This window comes from Capsicum annuum, chromosome 1, assembly GCF_002878395.1.
Source record: "Capsicum annuum cultivar UCD-10X-F1 chromosome 1, UCD10Xv1.1, whole genome shotgun sequence".
In the NCBI taxonomy this organism is placed as follows: Eukaryota; Viridiplantae; Streptophyta; class Magnoliopsida; order Solanales; family Solanaceae; genus Capsicum; species Capsicum annuum.
Window position 1 is genome coordinate 3,496,434 of NC_061111.1, and position 11,126 is coordinate 3,507,559.

General features: G+C 36.8%; 1 protein-coding gene across 2 annotated transcripts; it reads left to right on the forward strand.

Moving 5' to 3' along the window:
* The first annotated feature begins 350 nt into the window (after positions 1-350).
* On the forward strand, positions 351-8,993 carry LOC107865234 (puromycin-sensitive aminopeptidase). 2 transcript variants are annotated; one of them, XM_016711549.2, is made up of 34 exons: positions 388-508; positions 1,215-1,322; positions 1,791-1,868; positions 2,003-2,047; positions 2,143-2,283; positions 2,364-2,439; positions 2,627-2,703; positions 2,815-2,928; positions 3,038-3,112; positions 3,197-3,304; positions 3,400-3,612; positions 3,704-3,765; positions 3,890-3,917; positions 4,008-4,094; positions 4,182-4,207; positions 4,558-4,621; positions 4,706-4,786; positions 4,931-4,978; positions 5,102-5,120; positions 5,243-5,247; positions 5,347-5,358; positions 5,535-5,591; positions 5,692-5,801; positions 5,888-5,968; positions 6,086-6,269; positions 6,680-6,828; positions 6,915-7,053; positions 7,136-7,282; positions 7,386-7,467; positions 7,552-7,724; positions 7,864-7,974; positions 8,170-8,286; positions 8,598-8,669; positions 8,756-8,993. In XM_016711549.2, exons 2-34 carry the CDS (start codon positions 1,245-1,247, stop codon positions 8,834-8,836), a joined length of 2,940 nt encoding a protein of 979 aa, XP_016567035.1. In that variant the 5' UTR covers positions 388-508; positions 1,215-1,244; the 3' UTR covers positions 8,837-8,993. The 2 variants fall into 2 exon arrangements, with proteins under 2 accessions (XP_016567041.1, XP_016567035.1); XM_016711555.2 differs by lacking the exon at positions 1,215-1,322 and having other exon boundaries at positions 351-508.
* Positions 8,994-11,126: the final 2,133 nt, after the last annotated feature.

An 11,126-nucleotide genomic window follows, 5' to 3' on the forward strand; every position in this document is an offset into this window, starting at 1 on the left:
CCTAATGTGGTTATGGATACGTTACAAGTCTTTTACCTTTATGTGTATGTTTTATTTGACCCTGGAGCTTCACTTTCTTTTGTGACTCCTTATATAGCAGTCAATTTTGATGCTAGCCCCAATCTTTAGCAAAATCTTTTTCAGTGTCTATCTCGGTGGATAAATCTATTATAGTCAGAAGGGTATATAAAAATTACCCAATCATAATATAAAAAATGACTGATTTTGATGTTATTCTTGGCATGGATTGACTCCACTCTTGCTATGAAGATAATCCTACAATTATCTAACAAATGGGACCCTTTTTTCTTGAAAAACAAAAAAAATGAATTTTACTAAAAAAAAAGAATATACTCCACTATAAAAACATAAATCACTCCTATAAATTTGCACGTCCCTTCACACATTATAAATATCTACACAAACTTTACAAAGGTATCTTTAATCTGGGATTGCCTTGTTGATCATAGCAAGAATATTTTTGTGTTCTTGGCAATCATCAACATAGGTAAAACACTAATACCAAATTTTGAAAAATATATATTTTTTTGATTATTTGTTGTCAATTTTATGTTATTTTAGATGTCCCTTTTATTTGATTTTTTTTTTTCTTGTCTATATTCTTAGATTTATCCATATATGTCCTAACCCTTTAAGAGCCATTGCTTGCTTCTCTTATTTCACTTGGCTTAGTGTGTAGTAGTGTTTCTTGATCTAATCCAAAATTAAGCATTTGGGATTGCCTTGTAGTTTGTAAAGATTGAATCTTTGTTCATATGGGGTTGGCTAAAATTTTTGTAAAGATTGAATCTTTATAGAAGTTTTCACCTGGGGTTGGCTTATATTTTGTGAAGATTGAATCTTCATAGGATTTCAATACTTGGGGTTGCTTTATATGTTGTAAAGATTGAATCTTTATAGGATTTTTCACTTGGGGTTGCCTTATATTTTGTAAAGATTGAATCTTTATAGAATTTTTTACCTGGGGTTGGGTTATATTTTGTGAAGATTGAATCTTTATAGGAATTTTCACCTGGGGTTGGCTTATATTTCGTGAAGATTGAATCTTTATAGGATTTCATTTACTTGGGTTTGCCTTATATTTTGTAAAGATTCAATCTTTATAGGATCTTTTACCTGGTGTTGATTATATTTTGTGAAGAGTTATATCTGGATTTGGCTGTGGAGATTGAACCTTACTGTTTTATCAACAGTAGATTACTTAGGTGTTGTGTGGTTTGCTGATGGCTCGGTTGATTCTGCCTTGCAAGGGTTCGAGTTTGTCAAAGACGTGTCTCTTGGGTTTGATCTCCAATGCACCTGTGATTATCCAACTCCCTCTTGTTCATTTCATAAGAAAAAAATATTAAGCAAATAACACAAAACCTGAAAGTGGCGTTAGTTATTTGAGAGTCAATTAGTGGTGTGGGTCTTCTGATAAACTATATGGTTTTGCACCAACTGGACTAGTGATATTTTTCAGCTTTATCGATGTAGCTGTTACCGACTAAAGTCCGTAGAGAGGCACAACTAAGTAATCCCTATCTTTGGCACTGAGAAAGGGTTATACTTCTAGATTCTGGCTTTATGTAATACTTATAATTGGTTCTAGTCTTTCTCCCAAACTTCTATTTTAATTCGTTTTGAGTTTCAGACTTTCTTTAGGTGTCTTATTCTCCATCTTGCTTCTTTCATATGCTAATGATGTCTTTGGAAGTATATATAGTTAGTGTTGCTAGCTTTAATGACTTGATTTCGCCTAAGGATTGTTTGCCATTCTTTCTCTGTAGTTTCAGGCAAGTAGCCGTGTTACTTCAGTCGGGCGCTCGAGAAATATCTGCAGATATAAACAATACCTCACTTCGGAGGTCTGTGAATATTTCTGGCTGGCTTCTGCAATAAGCATTGCTTATCTGCTTTTGGTTTTAAATGTGTTGTCCTATTTAGTCTAGTGCGTGTTTTTATCTTTTCTTATATTCAGTCATTCTGCTTTTTGAACTAGGTTACCCATTGGAGAAGGTGTCCAATCCAACGTTTTCCATTGATTGTAAGCAATTATGTCCGGATTAAAAGTACTTGCATATTTTGCCAATAGTGCTTTTCTATGCTGACGTTTACTTTGTATGTTTTGATGTTTCCCAGCAACCTAGAAGAATCGACCGGCCATTAATCTGTTCAGTTGCAACTGAACCTCTGCCAAAAGAAGTTGAAGAATCCAAGATGGAAGCACCAAAGGAAATCTTTCTGAAGGATTACAAACAACCTGATTACTATTTTGACACGGTATATCCCTTGATTCATCTTCAATCTTAGTGACGGATTTTTGCCAAGTTTTATGAGTCTAAAACAAATTACTATTTTAGGTGGATCTGAAATTCACACTGGGTGAGCAAAGTACTATTGTCACTTCAAAAATTGCTGTCAACCCGAGAGTTGAAGGTACATCTTGTTACCCTAAAAAAAAAAAGAGAATCATCCACAACACTTTTTTTTTTTCCACTTTTCACTGGGTTTATATACTTGAATTAAATGATACATAGTTGTTGGCTGATTGAAGCTTCTCAAAATTTCCGATACTTGTATTTATTCAAGAACTAACAATATGTTGCTAATTTATATTGAACAGGTCAGTCTGCCCCACTTGTCCTAGATGGGAGAGATCTGAAGTTGCAATCAGTAAAGATCAATGGCAATCCGCTGAAGGTACCTATATCTAAGTCGTGCTCCTAGAAATTTGAAGATGTCCGTTAATTTTACGTAGACATGTCACATGGTGTTACTTTTACTCATAAATGATACACTAAATGTTTTTAGGAGGAAGCTTTCCACGTGGACTCGCGCCACCTGACCCTGAAATCCCCTCCAAGTAGCAACTTCACCTTGGAGATTGTGACAGAAATATATCCTCAGAAGAACACATCCTTAGAGGTGAAATAGGAGGGCATAACTTTGACTTATTTGCAATTTTTTCTTGCGCTTCAAATTTTTGTAACATTGTGAAATGGGTTTCTGGTTACATTATCTATGTTTACTTCAGGGGCTTTACAAGTCATCAGGGAATTTCTGTACCCAATGTGAGGCTGAAGGTTTCCGTAAAATTACATTCTATCAGGTATGCCGTTTTTCTTTGTTGGCCTCTAGGATGTGATCGGCTTTTCTTGAAATGCTTGCTAATGGCTATCATTTTTCCCATTAGGATCGCCCTGACATTATGGCAAAATACACTTGTCGTATTGAGGCAGACAAATCCTTGTACCCTGTATTGTTGTCAAATGGAAACCTTACAGAGCAAGGAGATCTTGAGGTACATTTGGATCTTTCTGTATTATGTGTTGAAAGTTGTTTTATTGTAACCCTCATGCAACTCATAAAATTATTATTCTCATTTTTTTTTTTCAGGGGGGGAAACATTTTACTGTTTGGGTGGATCCTTTCAAGAAACCCAGCTATCTTTTTGCATTGGTTGCTGGTCAGTTGAAGAGCAGAGATGACACATTTACGACCTGTTCAGGCCGTAAGGTCTCCCTTAGAATCTGGACCCCTGCTCAAGATCTGCCTAAGACAGAACATGCCATGTATTCTCTCAAGGCAGCTATGAAGTGGGATGAAGATGTGAGATTTCAATTTCTTTATAAACCTCAAGTTAGTTATTTTCGTTGTTTTATGGTCTTATGGCAATATCTTTGTTAACATTTTCAAACAGGTTTTCGGGCGGGAGTATGACCTGGATCTTTTTAATATTGTCGCTGTTCCTGATTTTAACATGTTAGTTCTCTGTTTTCTTCACTTCGCCATTTTTATTCTTCGACATTTTTCTTTTCTTCTCATTGTTTGTCCACTCCCCTATTTTTTTCTATGGATAATAATGTGTTTTCCCATTTCATTGCAGGGGAGCGATGGAAAACAAGAGCTTGAATGTATGATATTTGAGATGTTATTGCATTATACTGTTCTATTCATTACTTCTTCTTAACTATCACCTAATTGTTTGACTTTGTTTTCAACAGATATTCAATTCCAAGCTTGTCCTGGCGTCCCCAGAAACCGCAACAGATGCTGATTATGCGGCAATATTGGGTGTGATTGGACATGAGGTTTGTGATATGTTTTCACAAGCTATTGAAATTCATGAACTTTATCTTGTATACTGAGTAAATCACCATTTCTTGTCAATGTTGCAGTACTTCCACAATTGGACAGGCAACAGGTTTGTCTATTACCCAATCTTCCCTTTTCACAGAAAATAAAAATCTATTTAATATGGTAGTTATATTTTCCATTTATTACTGTTTGCATCTTCTAGATATTTGGTGAAAAATGGATGATGCATATAACATGAATATGCTACTCGAGTTCCTGAAAACGCATTACTGTAGCTATCTTTTGTTGCTACTTCATATGTTGATTTCTTTAAAAAAACACCTTTTAAGTTATATTTTTAACTGAAATCAACGATTCTGCTGTTATAATTGGATACAGGGTACTTGTTTGCTGTGTTCTTTGAGAGTATTCTAGTGTCTATGTTAAAGACTTATATTAACTATTTGCTCTATGCAGAGTTACATGTCGTGACTGGTTCCAGCTCAGTTTGAAGGAAGGACTTACTGTTTTCCGTGATCAGGTTGGATGTATTCCTGTTGATGATGGATACATGAACATTTTTCTGGTAGCGTTAGCTTATAAGGTTCTTAAATGATTCATGCAGGAGTTCTCATCTGATTTGGGAAGCCGTCCTGTGAAAAGGATTGCTGATGTTTCAAAGCTTCGAATGTATCAGTTCCCGCAGGTTCAAAGAGTTCTTTCAAGTTCTTGCCACTACATTATTCCTGCTTCTTACATATACATGGATTGCCAAATCATATGCTCCACAACGAGCGACTGAATTATGGATGACTAGTTAAATTTGCTAACTATTATCCTGATTTTGTAGGATTCTGGTCCAATGGCTCATCCTGTCCGACCTCATTCTTATATAAAGGTACTGATTAATCTCTTTGAATACGGATGAAACTTGTTTAACAAGTGCTGCCCCCCACTTTCTTTTAGCCACCTGCTTGGAAAGTTTTTTCATTCTTCTTTTTCCATCTTTTTATGTTGACAGATGGATAACTTCTACACAGGCAAGTTTGTCTACATTTAAGAGGACTTTTAATTTCTTTTGAGCGCAATTTTGATGATTATTTTTGTTACTGATGTTTGGTTGTGATGGCTGGGGTGACTTTGAATATTCATGAACATGCAGTTACGGTAAGATCCTGGTCGTTTTGATTTATCAGTGTTCTAACTTTCTTGGCTCCCAAGGTGTTTATTAACTATTGTTTCTTTGTTCCATTTTCTCTTTTGCAGGTATATGAGAAGGTAATGCTCTTCCTCTTTGCCCTTCCTCTTGCAGCATTTTGTGCCTCTCTTTTTTTCTCCCTTTTCTGTGCCGCCACATCCATGACCTTATGTGTGCTTGCAATCCTTTTGTGCTTATGCATGTGTAGGGAATATTTTGATTCACCATTGGTTTAATTCACCATTTTTATTATCAGGGAGCTGAAGTGGTGAGGATGTACAAAACCTTGTTAGGGAGCCAAGGATTCAGAAAAGTAAGAAAAAGATAATGTCTCGCGTACTATTGTAGTGACGAAAAAATTGATTTCCGCACTTGAAAGTCACGAAAATCTAATATACCCTTTTCCCCTACAGGGCACAGATTTGTATTTTGAGAGGCATGATGGTCAAGCAGTAACATGTGAAGACTTTTTTGCTGCCATGCGAGATGCCAACAATGCAGATTTTGCTAATTTCTTGTTATGGTAGTTGATTCTGCCCTCCTGCCATTTGAACTAGATTTCACGATTCCTCTCAAAGTTACGCTTTTCTAAATGAAACATCAATGCAGGTACTCGCAAGCTGGGACACCTGTAGTGAAGGTTACAACTAATTATAATGCTGAGGGGTGCACTTTCTCCCTCAAGTTTAGGTAAAAACATAAAATGGATTTTGTTTCCACTTATTCCTTCTCGAGCGTCTCTTTTTTCATTTAGATTTGCAAGTCCTTATTCTTTAGGCTGACATATTTCATCTGATTCTTTCCCAGTCAAGAGGTGCCTCCTACGCCTGGCCAGCCTACAAAAGAGCCTATGTTTATTCCTGTTGTAGTAGGTCTTCTAGATTCAAGTGGCAAGGACATGCCTCTATCCTCCATTTATCATGGCGGTAAATTGGAGAGTTTTGCGAGCAGTGGTCAAAATGTATATACCACAGTTCTCCGCGTAACGAAGGTTAGCCTAGAACTTTGATGGACTGGTGCATTCCATTCTACTTGATTAAGCTATATATGTGGTGTGTGGATTCTATATTCTGTCCCTGGTAAAATAAGAAATATAGGAAAGGTTACTTCATGTCCACTTGTTTATGTAATTGCTGATGTTACCAGTAAAACAACTAGCTTATGGATAAGCAGCTTGTTACAACTTACAATATTCTATTCTGAATATATTTAATTCTTGTACGAAGTAGAAGGTAGAATCTAAAGTTTCTCTTGTTTCTGTTCTTTGGAGAACTAAACTGAAGCCTCAGACAGCAAGTGGCTTATGTTCTGTTAGTCGTAGATTAGCCTCATTGCAAATCAAAATGATAAATTTGATCAAATAGATAGACTAATACAAGACTTTTTGCTTGTACTGTGCAGAAAGAAGAGGAATTTGTGTTCAATGACATACCTGAGAAGCCAACACCATCTATATTACGAGGCTTCAGTGCTCCCATCCGGCTTGAGTCTGATCTCACTGATAAGGATCTACTTTTCCTCCTTGCTCATGATTCTGATGAGTTTAACCGGTTAGTGTTTGCTAGGTCTCTCATCCAATATCTTTTAGCTAATCACAATTTTGAATAATCAAAGACTAATCTGATCCGTCTCTTAGGTGGGAGGCGGGACAAGTGTTGGCAAGGAAGCTGATGCTCAGCCTGGTAGCTGATTTTCAACAGAATAAGGCTTTGGCTCTTAACCCTCAGTTTTTGCAGGGGATCAAAAGCATACTCACCGACTCAAGCTTGGATAAGGTATTCGCCGCCTCTTTTCTTGTAGATATTTGTGTTTCATATCTGATAAAATGTTACGCTAATGGGGTTTTTATCCTTTCAGGAATTCATTGCTAAGGCAATAACTTTGCCAGGTATAGGAGAAATCATGGACATGATGACAGTTGCTGATCCAGATGCCGTTCATGCAGTTCGGACATTCATCAGGAAGCAACTGGCTTCTGAGTTGAAACAAGAGCTCCTTATCACTGTAATGACCTCTCGAACTCTAAAAATGTTACTTTTATTATTACCGATTCTTAATTTACTTGATAACGTTCTTAATGAAAATAATAATGAAACATACTTTGCAGGTTAAAAACAACAGGAGCTCTGGTGCTTATGAGTTTGATCATAACAATATGGCCCGCCGTGCTCTTAAAAATATTGCTCTTGGTTTGTTTTTCTTTTTATCTTTCCATATATAGTGTTTTTCAGAATTTGACAAATTACAATTCCACTGACCTATTTTATCAACAGCTTATCTTGGATCACTTGAAGACGCAGACATCAGAGAACTTCTATTGAATGAATACAGAAATGCCACGAACATGACGGATCAGTTTGCAGCTTTAGTTGCTATTGATCAGCAACCTGCTATTCGCGAAGAAATTTTAGCAGATTTCTATAACAAGTGGCAGCATGATTACTTGGTACATCTCTATGCCTCTCTAATTCTTGTCCACCGGACCTGTTGTTGCCTTATAGTTGTTGAGTAACCTGCACAATGTCGAATTATTCATAACTAAGACGAGGATTAATAAATCTTTATCCCACTCTATTTTTACTTAGGTTGTGACCAAGTGGCTTGCGCTTCAAGCTATGTCAGACTTGCCTGGTAATGTCGAGAATGTCAAGAAACTTCTAAAACATACAGCCTTTGACATGCGTAATCCGAATAAGGTATGTACTTTTGTGTTTGATGTCTTTCTATATATGTTGCTCGGACTCTTCAAAAATGTCACTGGGTGTGCCGGATCCTCCAAAAGGGATGCATTTTTGAAGGACCTGACACGAGTGCTACAACATTAGCAACATATAGGTTTCTGGTTTATGCCAATTACAGGACGTGATGTTCTATTTCTCGGACAAATGCAGGTTTACTCGTTGATCGGAGGATTTTGTGGGTCGCCTGTCAACTTCCACAGCAAGGATGGCTCCGGCTACAAGTTCTTAGGAGAACTGGTGGTGCAGCTTGACAAGATAAATCCACAGGTCTCTTAAGATACTAGTTCAATTGTTTTTTAGTGCAATTCACCAATGAATCACGAGACTATCGTTCATAATTCACGAGACATGCACCTCTCTTTCTTAACTATCATGAAAATGATACAGCCCGTTGGTTCACTATGTTCTTGACATAAACAACTGCGAGGAAAAAAATCTTCGAAGACAACTCACAGCTACTGACTTTTTCGATGTTCTATCTACTCATGATCTGCCTTGGTCAATCCGATCTTGAACTATAGGACGATTTTCCAGTAGTATGAGAGAGAGTCTTATCCTTTTTGTCTAACGTATGGCAGGTGGCTTCACGAATGGTGTCAGCGTTCTCTAGGTGGAAGCGTTATGATGAAACACGACAAAGCCTCGCTAAGGTTAGTAGCTACTTGCTCGAACATTATACACATCCATGGTCTTCAACTTTCTGAGGACTAAAGAAAATGTTTTATGTTTAAAACAGGAACAATTAGAGATGATCTTGTCTGCTGAGGGACTCTCGGAGAACGTGTTCGAGATTGCATCGAAGAGCTTGGCAGCTTGATTTTTTTCCCTTCAACTGTTTCCATTAATTCTGAGAAAGTCTATAATGATTGATGGCTTTAGTGAGCACTTAGAAGCAGATCAGACTTGGTTTAAGATTATACCTACTTATGAATAAATACTTTTGGTGTTATATTTATACATGCACTTTTGCATTAGTCTCTTATTTACAACTTTCCGACCCAGGGATCTATCGGAAACAAGCTCTCTACTTCACCTGAGATAGTGGTATGGATTACGTACACTTTACCCTCCCCAGACCCCACTGGATCCCATTGGATGGGGATACACTGGGTATGTTGTTTTTGTCGTCGTCGTCGTCTCTTATTCGCAACTTTCTTGAGCCGTGGGTCTATCGGAAACAACCTCTCTACTTCATTTAAGGTTGTGGTATGGACTGCGTACAATTTACCCTCTCACCCTACTTGATGGGAATACATTGGGTACGTTGTTGTCGTCGTCATTGTCTCTTATTCGCAAATTCCAAGGGTAGAAGAGTCATTCAATACTACTTTGCAATCGCATAAGAGTTCTTGGAACAGAAAGATATCACCTTATATTATGTGTTGTTCCACAAACTTGAATTCTAGAAACCCATTATTTTAATGAATTAATTTAGACGAAAAAAGGAATTTCTTAGTTTTGAATTTTGCTAAATGTGTAATATTTTTTGGCCATTACTGGTAGTTTGAGAATAATGCTAAAATCTATAATGTGTGTGTCAAGATTGGGTAGTTACGTAAATAAATTTCTAAGACTAATATAATATATGAATAAAACCCAAATAGAGATGTGATGTTTTGTTTACTCTACATTACACTTCCTTTTAAAAGGTTAATAGTCGTTTCTACTATTTAATAAAATCACATCCTTTTTAAATCTTGTTATCATTGCCAAAAATTATATAATTCTTTTATCACTTCTTCTTTGCATACGCAATCTCGGTTTAGTCTTAAAAAGTAATCTAACGTCTTTAATAGATCATTGACACTTAAAACTATTTTTGAGTCAATTTAAACTTCGAGACGGATTCTAATACATGTATTAGTTATAGTATTAATAAATATCTATATACATGCATGTGTCAATTTAAACTTGGAGAGAGAATCTTATACATGTATTAGTTATATATAGTCGATCACCAAAGTGATGCAACAAGTCCCAAGCTACTTCGAATATGTGATATCGCCACCTTCTTCTTAGCTGGCGGGGGAGTGTTAAGAGTAGATAAGCGTATAAAGTTTGTGGGCATTATTGTAACTATATATAGCGTGACTGCATGCGAACTATAACTAATTTCCAGATTAGTTATTTATAACTGTACTGAAACTTAGCTTAACAAAGTAAGTAACTAGCTAATGATGCCTCTATATAATGTATTATGATCTTATTTCTAGTTACTTTCATCTCTATAAGAAAAATTATAAGACTCTTTAATTTTATTGATTTTTTGATTTAATCCTTGTGATCATACCATTATTAAATGTCATGTTCTATTTGTATTGTATGGACTTGGGGTAATTAGTGATGGAAAGCAATGCATTTTTTTTGCAGTATTCTCTCTCAGTCACTCATGATTCAGCCCGTCATCACGGATGGATTATTCGACCAGTCGGATCCCAAACCGGTCACAATACTTCTGATGAAAGCCCAAGATTAAAATCTTGGGTCCAAAGCCCAAGTATGAGAGTGGGCTTGGACTTGGGTTTAGCGCAAATGTATCTGAAATTTTTGGAGGGGGAGAGGTAGGTAGGTCGAAGAAATACTGGAGGGAGGTGATTAGGCATGACATGGAGCAGTTGCAGCTTACTAAGGACATGACCCTAGATAACAAGATGCGGAGGGCGCAGATAAGGGCAAAAGGCTAGGGTTTGTGGGTGAGTCGTAGCAAGTAGTTAGGGAACCCTTGTGTTGCCGAGTTAGTAATCCTACGACTGTGTCCATAGGTAGGAGCAGCTAGTCTGGGTGTGGTGGGTGTCTTTGGTCTGTGAGTGTATGTTTCCTACTATGTGGGTGTCTTATTTCTTATTGCTCTTCTTTATCTTATTTCTTATTTCTATTTTTGTTATTTCTTATTTCTTATCTCTGTTATGTCATCCATCCTGTTTCATTGTTCCATTATAACCTTGTTTACTATTCTTTATCTTGTGTCGGGGTCTATCAGAAACAACCTCTCTACTTCTTCGGAAGTAGCGGATGAACCGCATACATTTTACCCTCCCCAGACTCCACTTTACGGGGATACACTAGGTTTGTTGTTGTTGTATCTGGAATTTTTGAGCCTATAATTG

Coding starts and splice junctions, on each gene's coding strand:
- LOC107865234 (XM_016711549.2), top strand. CDS start 1,245: ATGGCTCGGTTGATTCTGCCTTGCAAGGGTTCGAGTTTGTCAAAGACG. Junction 2,440..2,626: donor TGTCAACCCGAGAGTTGAAG/GTACATCTTGTT, acceptor TATATTGAACAG/GTCAGTCTGCCCCACTTGTC. Junction 7,975..8,169: donor ACATGCGTAATCCGAATAAG/GTATGTACTTTT, acceptor GGACAAATGCAG/GTTTACTCGTTGATCGGAGG.